We start from the raw sequence: 13776 nt of genomic DNA, 5'->3' as shown, positions 1-13776 counted from the left end.
GGCTCCCCCCTCCCTCCGCAATGGTTCGGTCCCCCATCTCCCCCCCCCTGTCACCGCCCGAATGGTTTCGTCCGCAATCCCAATGGGTTCCCCCCCCCCCTCCCGTCCCAATGGTTCCGTCCCCCTCGCCCCAATGGTTCAGCCCCGCCCGCCGCGGCGCCGGAAGTGACGCCACTTCCGCCTCCCCCCTGAGGCGGAGCGGCGCGGGGGCCGCCATGTCGACGTCGCTGGGCTCCAACACCTACAACCGGCAGAACTGGGAGGACGCCGTGAGCGCCGCCACCGGGGGGGGACTGGGGGGGAACGGGGGGGACGGGGATGGGCTCGTTCGGACAGCCCGGGGTGGGGCTGGGGGCGTGGGGCAGGCCCGAGGCCGGGGTGTGGGGGTGAGGGGCGCCAGCGGGGGGGGCGGGCAGAGACAGGGAGGGGCGGGAACTGACAGGGGAAAAGGGAAAAAAAAGAGAAAAAAGGGAATAAGGGGAAAAAATGGACGGGCACTGATAGGGTAAAAGGGAAAAAAAGAAGAAGGGGGAAAATTTGGGGAAAAATTGGGCGAAAAAGGGGAAAACCAGGAGCAGCCGGCCTGCTGTGAGCCTCTCACCAGAGGGATTCGGGTGGGGGCTCGGGGCTGTGCCTGAGGGCGGCCTTTTGGTGCCCTCCCAGTGCTCAGGTGGGTGACAGTCAGGTGTGTTAGCGCAGGAGGTGATTAAAGCCCTGCGGCAGTGATTTCGTTGCTAATTCCACATTTTCTTTCTTCCTGCTCGATTCAGGATTTCCCTATTCTGTGCCAGACATGTCTTGGAGAGAACCCCTACATTCGCATGGTACGTGCGTGGTGACAGCAGCCCTGTGCTGGGCCAGTCACAGATGCCTGCCCAGGGACTCTGCGGTTCTGAGAGCAAAACTAAGCTGGAAAACAGGAGGTTGAGCTGTTTGCACTCCCAATTAGCTGGTTGTGCACAGCAGGATCTAGCTCATACCTTTGTTGGTGTGTCATGTCGTGGTGGTGGGCACAGGATGTAGGAATAAGCTAGGAAAAAGGGGAGGAAGGTGGCAGGAAACAGCAGAAAACAAAGCTCTGGGACCAGGAAACTGTGTGCTGCAGGGAGCTGCTGGAACGTTAAGTAGATGAGCACAGTTTGTGATGTGCAGGGTTTGTACCCGTGAAGGTACGCTAAGGCTGCCTTAGGGAGGCATCCTGGCAGTCATTTAAAGCCTTGTTGACCTTGGTTCTGTCCGTTCAGGCTGAGTCAGGCCGTGCTGTGCCGCTTTTCTGTGTTACTGAGGATGAGGGTTTAGGTTCCCTCCTTGTTTCCTTTTCCACAAATTTTTTGAGACCTATTACAGCGTTTTTAAGAAACAAAATTTTATTGCTGATAGAAATAAGGGTTCAGAAATGGTTTGTTTTTCTGTGCTCGATTTAGATAATTACATCACCTTTGTTTAAACATGGCTATTAATATTCCATTTCATTTGCACCTCTCCTAGTACATGAAGCAAGGCTCATCATACTCTGTTTAAACGAGTGATTCTAAAATGGGTTGAGAGTTTCTTAGGATTATTTTTGTCCTGTTCACCAACCAAGGAAGATTCCACTTAAGCACAAAACACGGGGGTGGGTGAGCCTTGGTGCAGCATGTAAGGGAGAGGATGCGGTGCTGTAACTGATATTTTGTGTCTTTTTTGGTCAAGTTAATGATATCTCACATTTTCTTTTTTGATTTTGATTGTGTTTCAGACCAAAGAGAAGTATGGAAAGGAATGCAAGGTATGTTTGTTGTGTTTTGAAGCACGTCTAGGAGCAATACGTTGTGATGTTTATAAAATACCTGCTGCCTTCAGGAAAGTGCTTATCTGGGTTAACATCTTAACGCATACATAACTGCGTAACATTTTAGGTCGGTCAACAATCTGCTTTGTTACGTGGCTGTTCTTGTAACAGTCAAACTACTGGTCAGACAGACCTCGGGTTTGCTCGTGTTTATCAGAATCTTTAGGTTTTGCTAATCTCATTGTACTGTGTTTAAAGGTATTGCAACATTAAATTTGTTCAGTCCTTTCTGTTGCAAGTTTCTTTTTATTGTTAAGCGGTGCATAAATAACTGGAGTTTTGGGTTTGCTGTGAACATGTCATTCTTGGCCAGCTAGAGATTACTGTTAGAAATAACCCAGGTTTATTTCTGAGAGGGATGGAAATATTTAAAGTTGTTGTGGCTTGATGGAAGTTAAGGTCCATCCCTGCTTCTTTTGTCAGTTGTCACCTGAGGTGGGGAGAAGGTTTGAGTAGAAATCGTGCTTTCCTTCCTCAGATTGCACGTGCATTGGCTGCAGATGCATCTTTCCTGCAGATAACATAGAGGGCAGTGGCTTTTATCTGGACCAAAAGTCCCATAACCTCTCCCTGGGCTTGCTGCTATTCTATTGACTGTTCAATTTACAAATAATTGCCAATTTATCTTTAATAATGCAAGACCCTGAATGGTAAGTTCAGTGCTTTGGGATTCAGTTCTCTGCTTTCTGTCTCTCAGATTTGTGCCAGGCCCTTCACAGTGTTCCGCTGGTGCCCTGGTGTTCGCATGCGCTTCAAGAAAACAGAAGTGTGCCAGACGTGCAGCAAGCTGAAGAACGTCTGTCAGACCTGCCTGCTTGACCTGGAGTATGGTGAGTACCAAAAAGCATTAACTAAGAGAGGAAGCAGTTCTGCTTGCCTCTGAAATGAAAGTTGGTGAAATGGCTTTAAATGTGTGCATGAAGTTGGTGTGGTTGTCTGCAGACAGACTTTGAGAAGAACAAGTCTTGATAAGATCTCTTCCAAGGTTCAGGGACAGCTTGGTGTACCTGGGCAGTAGATAAGTTACCTCTGGCTGATGCAGGATGTAAGAGCTATTTTTTGTTCTTTCGGTTTCTGCTTCATAGGGATTTTTTGCTTGTTTAATTCTAGGTTTGCCAATCCAAGTCCGAGATGCAGGACTCTCCCTTAAGGATGAAATGCCTAAATCTGATGTCAATAAAGAGTATTACACCCAGAACATGGAACGGGAGGTATGAAAGTGTGGTTTAATCATGTTCTGTTTGTGTGGATGTGTATGAGGGAGGGAAGGGGCCAAATGCACCTTCTCTGAAAAAGAATTACCTGTCATCTTAAAATCACGTGCTTGCTTTGATTCTGTGCATTACTTCTGATGTTTTTATATTATACAGTGTTTGATACTGTAACAGCTCTCAGCAAATCATTTGTCTTTTAACTTCTGTGTAGATAGCCAACTCTGACGGCACCAGACCAGTGGGCGCGCTAGGAAAAGCGACTTCCACCAGTGACATGCTACTGAAGCTGGCGCGGACCACGCCGTACTACAAACGTAACCGTCCTCACATCTGCTCCTTCTGGGTTAAAGGAGAATGCAAGCGAGGAGAAGAGTGTCCTTACAGGTACACGTACATTTCAAACAGTTAAATGTGTTCCCTGTGGCCAGATACATCTTCCCCTAGGGACTGAGGAGCAGGAAATGTTGCAGTGGGTAGGGGACACAATGCAGTGATTATTGGGGTCAGTGTGAAACCTGAAGGAGCTGGCGTGCAGCACCACTGAATGGATCTTTGTTGTGACAAGCTCGGTGGTGAGGCATTTGCTGCGTGGTTTTGTAGTGTTTGGCCAAAGCAGTGACTGCAGCTCTTCTGCGTAGTTCATTTCGTCCCTTCGTGGCATCAGTCCCCTCCGTCAGAGATCTTTGTGTTTGAACAAGAGGCCGTTTGAAATCCAGCTCTTGTGCTTTGTGGTGCTGAATACTCGGCTCTCAGAAGTGCCATTCATTCAGAGCTGAAGGCGGTCCTGCCTGTAGCGTGTTGTTAGCTGCAGTCTAAGCTCTTGGGGCTTTTTGTTGCATTTTGGCCTGTTTATGTCAACAAGGTTACAAACCAGACGTTCTTTAGAGGAGAGAGGAGCAGTTGTAGTCACTTCAACCTGATGCAGCTGTGACTGGTGTTAAGAAATGCTTTGTTTGCTGAACCTTAGGCATGAGAAGCCTACAGATCCAGATGATCCTCTGGCTGATCAGAACATCAAAGATCGTTACTATGGAATTAACGATCCCGTGGCTGATAAGCTTCTGAAACGAGCATCGACCATGCCTCGACTGGACCCTCCTGATGACAAGACCATCACTACGCTGTATGTCGGAGGGCTCGGAGATACCATCACTGAATCGGATCTCAGGTGTGTTGGTGCAGCTGTGTTGCCTTTGTATTTGATGCTTTGGCTGCTGCTCATCTTCAAGGGAGGGAATCTGTCTTGCAAGGAAAAAAAAACAAAACAACACTGGCTTTCAGTGTTCCTTAATGGGGAACTGGTTGGTGGGCAAGTAGAGAGGAGTACCAGCTTGTTGGAGAACAGATAAACAGGCATGCTTCAAAATGCTTTGATTAAGAGAGAAATCTTAACGATGAGTCATTCTCCTGAGCTCTTGGGGGTACTGTTATGCTTTGCAACAAGGCCCCATACCTTCTGTCTAGCCAACCGCTGAGAAAAGCTGCTGCAGTGATTTTATTGCTCCATAATGACACACAGGAGCCAAGAGACTTGATTTGTAGTGGTTGTTCAGAAGTGGTGATGGAGAAAAAGAAAGGATGTGATCATATCGATTTCATCACACAAAACCTTACCCTGCAGCTAGGAGGAACGGGATTTCACATGCATGTTTTTCCACGTAGAAATCACTTCTACCAGTTTGGGGAAATTCGGACGATAACTGTGGTGCAGAGGCAGCAGTGTGCTTTCATCCAGTTTGCCACCCGGCAAGCTGCAGAAGTGGCTGCTGAGAAATCCTTCAACAAGCTCATCGTCAACGGCCGCAGGCTCAATGTCAAATGGGGAAGGTGAGTGGGGTGGGAGGTGTGCACACTCGTTACCTCTTTCTCAGATGCTTTGTGAGCACTCTCCTCAGGGGCTCGATTCTTAAATGGAATTCATTTTTTGTGGGTCTTTGTTCAGTTTATGCAGCCCTGAGGAGCTGCAATGGACGTTAAGCTGAAGTAGGCACTGAGCTGATACACAGTTGGGGTTCTCTTGCAGTCTGTTTTTCTTTCAGTAGCAGGATCTGGGTTGGATATGACACAAACTGTGTAAGGGTTGTGTTGGCTGAGGGCATTGGATGAGTTTCATGGTTCTGCTTCTACTCCAGGCCTTGTGAATGTTATTTACATACTTTGTATCAGCCATCTTTGGGAATGAGGTTTTCATCCTTGGCCTGAAGAAATGGATCCAGATTAGATGATGTGGAACCACTACAGTATAAATATCTGCTTATCCTGCCTTTTCTTATCCTTGTTCTCAAATTTTTGTCTGTCCTTTAGGTCTCAGGCAGCAAGAGGAAAAGAGAAGGACAAAGAAGGTACCACAGAATCTGGGATAAAGCTGGAACCAGTTCCAGGACTTCCCGGAGGTAAGGGAGTAGTTTTCATCACTGAAACGTTTCATGCTGAACTTCCATGAGAAAGGCTGGAGTTAACCTCTGAAAACATTTTAAATTCAGGACACTAGAGGCACTGGTGAGCCCAGAGCAGTCACTGACTGTGGGTTTGCAGCAGATAAAACCTGGCACGGGAAACAAGCTTTGTCTAGAAGCAAATTCTTGCTGGAAAGAGAGGTTGTCATGTGATGAGTGAAAAGTTAAGGCTGCATTAATTAATGTTACTCAGGTCCAAGATACTGGCAACCCACGCTGTTCACGTTTTTGTAATTCATTGAGTGTTGTGTGAAGGAAAAAGCAAAGCTGGTTTCTGCTGGAGTAAAGTGGGGAGTGTTCCGGGGATTGGTGCAGTTCTGTTCCTTGCTCCACCTCGAACATGTGGCAGTAGCAGCAGTTTGCCCTTGTGGAAGAATTGGTTGTGCCTCCTCCTCGGAGGCAGATGTGCCTGCATTTCTTGATGGAGAGATGAGGTTTTCCATAACCACAGTACGTGTTTGTTGTTTTTTTTTTCCTGCAGCTCTCCCACCTCCTCCAGCTGCAGAAGAGGAGGCTTCTGCAAATTACTTCAACCTACCTCCAAGTGGCCCTCCAGCTGTGGTGAACATTGCCTTGCCACCACCTCCTGGCATTGCTCCGCCACCACCTCCAGGTACTTGTTTTTCCTCTTTGATGAGGGTTTCTAAATTGGTGTTCCAGCGCAGCGGGCTGGAGGTCTGCTCCTCCTTGCTCAGCCTAACTGCAGCACTGAGGCATCCCTGCTTTGATTTTCCTGATGATACAGGCTGAAACAATGCCATAAAAGGAGCTGTCAGCACAGTTTGATTAAACTGAGCTGCCTGTTGTGGTGGGTAATCACCTGCAAGTTTTCAGGCACGTTACAGATCCCTGGTATGGGTATTCACACCTACCTGGCGCATTTGCTGGCTGTGTAAACGCTGCACTGACCTGAACTTCAGGGGGTATTTCCACAGCTGGTTGAACACAAGCCTGTGTTTGTGCACATGCATCTGTCTGGAGGGCTTTTTGTGGGGTGTCAGTCTCTAGTTGCTCCACAGCTGAGCAGAAAGCATTTAGATTGGCATCCCATAAATCCCATAAAGCATTTAGATAGTCACCCATGCCAGTCCCCCACCAGCTCATATCTGTGACTAGGAGTGTGTTGGGTAAGGATTGCTCCCAGTTTTACTGGGAAGAGGGAAGGAATTTGAGGAGTTGTGGGAGTTGTGCGCCTCTCTGAGTTGCAGCTGGTGGCCAAGCAGTTTCCATCGGCAGTTTCAAACAGCGGGATATTTGTGGGGTTTGCTCTCGTGCTGTGTCTCAACGCAACAACTCTTCCTGCAGGTTTTGGACCACACATGTTCCACGCCATGGGGCCGCCGCCTCCCTTCATGAGAGCTCCGGGCCCCATTCACTACCCGTCCCAAGATCCCCAGAGGATGGGTGCCCACGCGGGAAAGCACAGCAGCCCCTAGCATATCGTGTCGCCCTTGTCATTTAAGTAAATGTCATTTTCTAGTTACCATGGTAGTGCCGTATGTTGAGCTGTGGGTGAGCTAGAGCAGCCTTCTTTCCCTGCTTGCAGACGCTGGGCAGGCTGAGCTCCGCGTCACCGTTACCGTCGATGCAGCCCGGGTCTTCCGTTTAGTACCGGGGGGTGGGGGGCAGACAGAAGGGCTGTCGGGGGGGGGCTGTGGATCAGGTGTACCAGGATTAAGTGCTCGTAGTGTATCCCATTTGCACACTTTTGAAATAAACTTCTGGAAAAACAAAAACCAAACCCTCTTCAAGCCCGTTTGATATCCTCAGTCTGAACACTGTGGACTATTTAAGTGTAACGAGAGACTTCTCTGTGTCAAGTAGCCACTGAATTGTGACCCTAATGACCTATTAATCGTGTAGCATTGAGCCAGGACTGAAGAAGAGCTGAAAAACAAGCTTGTCAATGTGCCAAACCCATGGCTTTGCCTTACTAGCGCCACAGAATTATTTTTTTCCCTACTTTTTAAAGACTTGTAACAGAAAAAAACCTTCTGGTGCTTCACTTCTAATCCTGCGTGTCCCGAGCAAGAAAAGTTGGGTTGTGCAAGCAGCCCCCTGGTGCTGCAGGCGTGACCTGGAGTGACAGGTTGGCAGTTTTAACCTGGTGTGGGTCCCCAGAAGGTGCTCGTGTGCCCCCCCTGCAGCTGTCAGCAGCACAGCACGGCTGCACACTCATCCTGTGCATTTTCAGAACACGATCAGGGCTTTCAAGGCAGTTGGATAGAGTCTCCTCTTAAACTCTGGGATGGATCCAGCACCTTTCTGATTTGATAAGACCTGAAACTTTCCTTTCTGTGCTCCAACTATAGCGTTTGTGTAGGAGCAACTGCATGGAGCCTGCCATTGAATAAGACGTACGAGCACATGGCTAGAGGAGTTTGAGATCCCTGTATGTCTGCTGCTTTCATGTAACTCATCTGTGGGCATCTTTCTGTAAAGCAAAACATGATGGACCTGTTCTGAAGACTCCTTTGCTTGTTTAAAAAAAAATACATTAAATACATGAGTTTTTCAACACTTTGCTTAAACCCTGCTTCCTGGAGCAGGGCGGCTGAGGACTTTGATTTTTTCAGCTGCTGCCAAAGCCGGGGTGAGGAGTGGGCTGTGCCAGGGGATCCATGGCACCAGCGGCAGGGCTGCAGCACAAGCTGGCCTTCCCTGGAGGAAGGGCTGAGCTGTGGGCACAGGTAATTGGTTTTTGTCAGGTAAGAGACATCCCAGGCAGTGTTGGGGGCGTTGAGGCACATTGGGGGATCAGGAGGGCTGTGCTGTGTGCTGCTGCTCTGTCCCCAAGGCTCCAGTCAGGGCCCGTGAGCACTGCAGACAGACCTTGGATGCAAGCAAGGTGTGCATTACAGCTATTTATTTATTTTCCAACCAGGTTCCCCAGAGGTGTGTGTGTTCTTCAGCTGATGGACAGAGGGAAGAGAGGTGTGTTTAGAACAGGACAGCAGTCGTACATCACAAATGTTTAATGTTAAAGGACTAGACCTTTATTCTTTACATTTGCTTATCCCCTCATGCTGCTGTGGGAAGAACAGAAATGCGGGTGTCCTGCCTCAATGCTGTGTTGTCACAGCAGAATCCCTGCTTGGGAATCTCTCTGCACGGCATCACAATGCGCGGTACAAGCAAGGCAGCCGTTAACTGCAGCGTTACCACAAAATTTACTTACCTGGTTTAACCACAGCGGTGGAAAAAATACTTTTATCCCAGTGCTCCTGGTTTCATGGGGCTAAATAAGGGTGACAGAAAGAACTTGACAGAAGCAGTTGTAGAAAGCGTGTTGTGTCAGGGATCTTTGGTAGCGGCTGGCAGGGTTTTCCCTAAATTTTTGCTGGCTCTCCTACGAACTTCTAGCTGCGTGTCCCACCGCTGAAAAAAAACTGTGTAGTCAAATCCCCACTGCTGATTTTTGCATTTAAGAAGTCCGTGCTTGCTGTAGGGACGCGACTGCACTGCTTTTCCTTCCCACTGATGCTGAAGTTGCTCAAATCCCCCAGCAGTTTCTTTCAGACTCCCCAGACTGGCGCAGTTTTGGACCGGCCGTATGAAGCAAACTTGGCACCGGAGGATCGAAGGGCTGAGATGTTGGAGCGAGGCGTGCAGGTGGGAAGCCCAAAAAACAGCAGTCACGTGCTAGCCAGGAGCTTCTGGAAAAAGTGGCACAAGTTTCCAGCTCCCAGTGCTCCCCTCCCTGTCCGGGCAGCGCAGTAAGCAGGCAGGTGACCAGCTCATCCCTGCTGTTGTCCAGCCAAGCCTTGGGTCACTGCTTTTAACGTGCTGATGCCTCTGGTTTCTTGTCCTGCTGCTGTCCTGCAGTCCTCGCCTCCTTTTGCTGTCCTTCGGGTGGAATTCCTCCCCGGGGACACCACCTGTCAGAGCAGGGCTTGTGTGCCAGCGCAGCAGCAGCGAGGCCCCACGCTGCTTGTTCAAACCCCGAGGAAAAGGAGGACGATCCGAGACCTCTAGCTTGGCTTTCCCGAAATTCTAGGCGAGGGCACTCACTCCCCTCTCCCCTACTACGGCTGAGTCTAGCGAGAAAAGCATCCGCGGCGCCGGGGAAGGGAGCGGGGGGTGCTACAGCTCGTCGCTCTCCGGCAGGACCCGCGCCCAGCCCTGCGGCACTCTGTTGAAGTTGCGTCTCTGGGCGAGCAGCTCCAGACCGCTCAGGGGGTCCACCTCGGCGGGGGGCACGTAGAAGAGGTCGCTGAGCACTGCTCTGTCAAACGGGGTGGGAGTCCTGCAGAGGACAAGTGAACTTAGCGCATCGCAGAGAGGAAAAAGTGTGTTTTACCTCGAGGAGCCCAGCAGCAATCAGTGATAGCCGTGACAAGTGACCACCCCCTTTTTTCCCCTCCCAGGATGCTGTTACAGCCTCTGCTCGCCCCGCAAGGTGCTTCCCTTGCTCAGAGCTCCCTTCAGCTCCAGCTCTGGGTGCGTGAGCACCCATGGCTGTACGGGGAGGGGGGAAGCGTGCTGCTGCCTCACCACGGGCTCTGCCACCAGCCAGAGATGTGAAAGGGCTCGGATTAGGAGAGCAGGTGGTGGTGATGGACCCACCAGCGACTTGTCTGCAGCTAATGTGTTGTGCAGGGGCCGAGGCTCCTCCTGCTGCCTCCTGATTGCTCTAGCACATGTGCAGGCTTTCTCCTGGCCCCCGTTCCAGCCAGCCTTTTGGGACGGCTTCTCCACCTCTGACTAAGAGGAGGAGCAGTGCGGGGGCAAGAGCTGTCATCCCTTCCCGGAGCAATGTGCGGAGTGCCAGCTCCCCGGCCGCCAGGAATGTTGGTTTTGGAGCGGCGCGGCACGGCTGACCTCCCAACGAGGGAGTGTTTGCCTTGGGAAGCTGCTGGAGCATGAGTAATGTGGCACTGTTTTGCAACAGCGTCCTAGCGAGAAATTAGCGGGGGAAAGGTAAAAGAAGGGGGGGGGTTGCTCCAGAAACAGCCTCCTTTCTGGGAAAAGACAGGCGCTTGCAGGGCTTTGTTCTGGCTCTCTCCTCCAGTGGCACACCGTCGCGGGGTCCCTGCATCACAGCCCGGATTTGTAAAGCTGGGATTAAATCCGCCTGCCTCCCTGTGGCTGCTGTTGAGGTGGTGAACTTGGCCTTGCCCCGGGACACACACGGCCATGCTGGGATTCACCTAGCTCGAGGCGAGGCTGCTGGCTGCTGGCTAGCCGGGCTGTTCCCAAAAGCGTTTCTGTGCCGTTTGGTATTTGACGAACTGAGGAGGGAGTTAAAAGCCACCAGCTTGGGAGATCATGAAAAGCCCCGTTAAAAGCAGATTGGCTGTCGGAGTCTTCATGCCTCAGTGAAGAATTAGAGGAGGTGGCAAGAGGCTCGGTGTTAAATTAGCATCCATCTGTATTAAATAACAGCTCGGGCCTTGAAATAGAACGGCAGCGTGCGAGAGGGGAGAAGCGGCTCGGGGGAAAGCATTATTCAGAGCCATGCCCTTGCCTCGGTCCCTGCCCACAAACAAATGCTGAGGCTGGAAAGGGAGAAATGCTGGAAGCAAGGAGCTGAGCACCCGCAGCAGCTCCTCCGACATCGCACCTGGGCTTCTCCTTGCCTTCTCCTTGCTTTCCCCTGGCTGCCCGCTGGGTTTCCTCTCCCTCAGCTCTGCCCCAGTGCTGCCCCCCCAGATCCCGTTTGGAAGGGATCTGGTGACCTCTGAGCACCCTGCGGGGGGATTAACCCCGCACCCCTGCACTTCCAGCAGCTGCTCGGGTACCCGGGGAAATTCGGAGAGCTTGGGGCTGCCCCTGCTGCTCCTCCACCCCGAGCTGCTCCTGGCGGGGAGCACGGACGGACGGTGGCACCCGCAGCTCGGGCAGCCTTACCTGTTGAAGCTGAGGAACTCCCCGTAGGAGGGTCGGAGGGGCAGCTGGTTCTCCCTGCCCACAGCCTTGTCCTTGTCACCGAGGAGCCCCTGCCAGGGGGAGCGGTAGCCCTTGGGGATGGCGGTGACGTTGAACTTCTCCGGGGGCACTTCTCGGAGGGGCCCCGAGTACCCTGCCAGGGGGAGAGGTTATGTGTGTGTGTATAACACCGGTTGTGGTCACACAGCCCCAGATCAAGGAGGCTGTGCAGCAGGGCTGCTTCCTCGGTCCCGTAACCTCACAGGGATGAGGAGAAGCCCCCCAGGGCACCCAGCGAGGGAGCAGGATGAAAGCCCAGCGCTCACATCGCCTCCTCCCAGGGCCAGAGCTAGGGGGGGGGCTCCTGGGGGTCCCCGTGGCACCGCACGGCAATCCCAGCGGGGTCGGTTTTGGGGTGCGAGCGCTCACCTGGGGCCAGGTTGTCCGGGTTGAGGACTCTGCCCATCTGCAAGACTCTCTCCGACTTCTTGGGCACCTCCGGGGGGCCGCCCTGGGGCGATGCCGCCACGTGCAGCTCCGAGTGGAAGCTCTGCTGGCCCTCGGCATCCCCAGCCTGCGGAGGGAAGGCTCGGGGCTCAGCACCCGATGGGGGCAGGATCCCCGTCCCGCTGAGCAGGGGGAGCTGCTGCCTCCCCAGGTACCCACCGGCCGCTCGTTCGCCATCCCCTCCAGCCCAGCCTTCTCGGTGCCGTGCGAGCCACCCGGCGCTGAGAGCTGCAGAGAGGGAGGAAAAGGGTCGGTGGGGGAATGTGGGGCACCCCCTTGGTGTCACCCACCCTGCCGAGCCGTCCCCTCTCCTCCCTTTTAGCCTCAGTGAGCGTGGCTGCTCCGCTGGAGCCCTGCGAGGAAGGGATGCGAGGGTGGAGGGGGCACCCTGCTGCCCGGGGCTGGGCTCCCACCTTCTTGTAGCCGCTGGGGTGCTCGAAAACGAAGCGCTGCATCCGCCTCTGGCGCTGCTGGAAGAGCTGGGAGCCGCGGTTGGTGCTCAGGGAGAGCTCCTCCAGCATCACGTCCTGCGGCGTGCTCACCTTCTTGCCCAGGTCCAGCCGGGGCGCTGGGGACACCAGGGGAGAGGGTGGCACAGCTGCCGGGGGTGCCCCTCGCACGGTTTGGTGGCGTTCCCTGTGCCCCCCCCCCTCACGCACTTACCATCTCCAGGGTCTGGTTTCATGATGGTCATCGCCCGCTGCCGCGCTCCTGGGGCAGGGAGATGGGATGGGGACGGCTCCCGGCCAGCTGCAGGAGAGAGGTGGCCGCGGGTGACAGCTGGGCACGGGGAGCAGTGCTTGGGGTCGCCTCTTTTCCCCCGCCTCGGGTGCTTGGGGGCTCCCCACGACACCCCCCGGGGCTGTGCAGGGCCCAGGGGTGCCCCCGTTAACCCGTGGGGGAGAGCACTGCCCCACGCCCGGCATCTCCCCTCTTTAGGGCAGAAAATGTCCCCAGCACCGGTGTCCCCAGGGCTGAGCCCCGCTCGGAGCAGCACCCCCAGGCCGAGCAGAGGTGCTGACAGCCCCGCAGCCACTCAGCAGAGCTATTTTCAGCTCCTGGGCACTGCAGGACCCGCAGCCCCGACCCTTCACGGCCACCCCAGCCCTGGCAGTGGGGTGAGCCGGGGTGCAGGGACGCCTCCTGTCCCCCCCCGGTGGGGCTGGGGGGCTCCTCAGCTCCCAGCTCGTCTCCTCAGGGGCAGGATGGAGGTGCCCCCCCTGTGCTGCCCGCCCAAAATATCCTGCAGCAGCCGGGATGTGCGACACGGAAAGCAGCACGGAGAGTTTTGGGGGCTTGGTGTTGGGCGCATCCCGCATCTCTTGGCTCGAACTAAAGCTGCCCCCATCCCCTAAAAGCCCCGGGCAGCGCAGGGCCCCCCAGGGCTGGTGCCTGGCACAGGGCTCCCCGCCAGCTCCGCGTCCCATATCTCCCATCCTCGGCTGGAGACCCCGGGACCCCCTCACCCCTTCTCCCAAACCCCCTCCCCGCTCCCTCTGTGCCCTCCCCACCCCACAGCTGTCCCCATGCCCTGCGCGCCCCCCACCCACTGACCCAAATTTGGGACCTCACCCCCCCCTACCTGCCCAGGGGGGGCTCCTTGTGATACCGGGGCGATGCGCTCTGCCCGGGCTGGGGACGAGGACACAGCCACCAGCTTTTGGTGGCCCCAGCTGGCTCCGTGCGGCACCTGGGGCTCCCTGCTGCTCGCCCCGAGCCGTGCTGGGCTCCGGCCGGGGTGCCAAGGTCCCGCAGCAGGCCAGCAGTTATTTCTGGCTGAGAAAGGGGGAGGAGCAGGGTGAGCCCTTGGGGACCGCCGCGGTGTCACCCCGGCACCGAGTGGGGCTGATCCTTGGGGACCAGGGCGGTGTCACCAGCAGGAGGTGGCCGCACGTGTCCG

The 13776-nt window shown here is 54.2% G+C and overlaps 2 protein-coding genes across 3 annotated transcripts; one reads left to right on the top strand and one right to left on the bottom strand.

The window, feature by feature from the left end:
• Positions 1–118: 118 nt before the first annotated feature.
• Positions 119–8021, top strand: RBM22 (RNA binding motif protein 22). Its single transcript, XM_068697905.1, has 11 exons — positions 119–269; positions 771–824; positions 1739–1768; positions 2529–2661; positions 2942–3042; positions 3257–3429; positions 4013–4213; positions 4708–4872; positions 5350–5438; positions 5983–6114; positions 6807–8021. The coding sequence occupies exons 1-11, from the start codon at positions 216–218 to the stop codon at positions 6935–6937; spliced, it is 1263 nt and encodes a 420-aa protein (XP_068554006.1). The 5' UTR covers positions 119–215; the 3' UTR covers positions 6938–8021.
• Positions 8022–8474: 453 nt separating this feature from the next.
• Positions 8475–13667, bottom strand: MYOZ3 (myozenin 3). 2 transcript variants are annotated; one of them, XM_068697911.1, is made up of 7 exons: positions 13431–13667; positions 12540–12626; positions 12290–12444; positions 12036–12104; positions 11799–11943; positions 11352–11523; positions 8475–9747 (listed from the first exon to the last, which is right to left on the bottom strand). In XM_068697911.1, exons 2-7 carry the CDS (start codon positions 12568–12570, stop codon positions 9585–9587), a joined length of 735 nt encoding a protein of 244 aa, XP_068554012.1. In that variant the 5' UTR covers positions 12571–12626; positions 13431–13667; the 3' UTR covers positions 8475–9584. The 2 variants fall into 2 exon arrangements, with proteins under 2 accessions (XP_068554012.1, XP_068554011.1); XM_068697910.1 differs by having other exon boundaries at positions 13459–13667.
• Positions 13668–13776: the final 109 nt, after the last annotated feature.

Source organism: Anas acuta, chromosome 14, assembly GCF_963932015.1.
Source record: "Anas acuta chromosome 14, bAnaAcu1.1, whole genome shotgun sequence".
Classification (NCBI taxonomy): domain Eukaryota; kingdom Metazoa; phylum Chordata; class Aves; order Anseriformes; family Anatidae; genus Anas; species Anas acuta.
The sequence above is the reverse complement of the archived record's forward strand: the minus strand, read 5'-3'. Positions and strand labels throughout refer to the sequence as shown.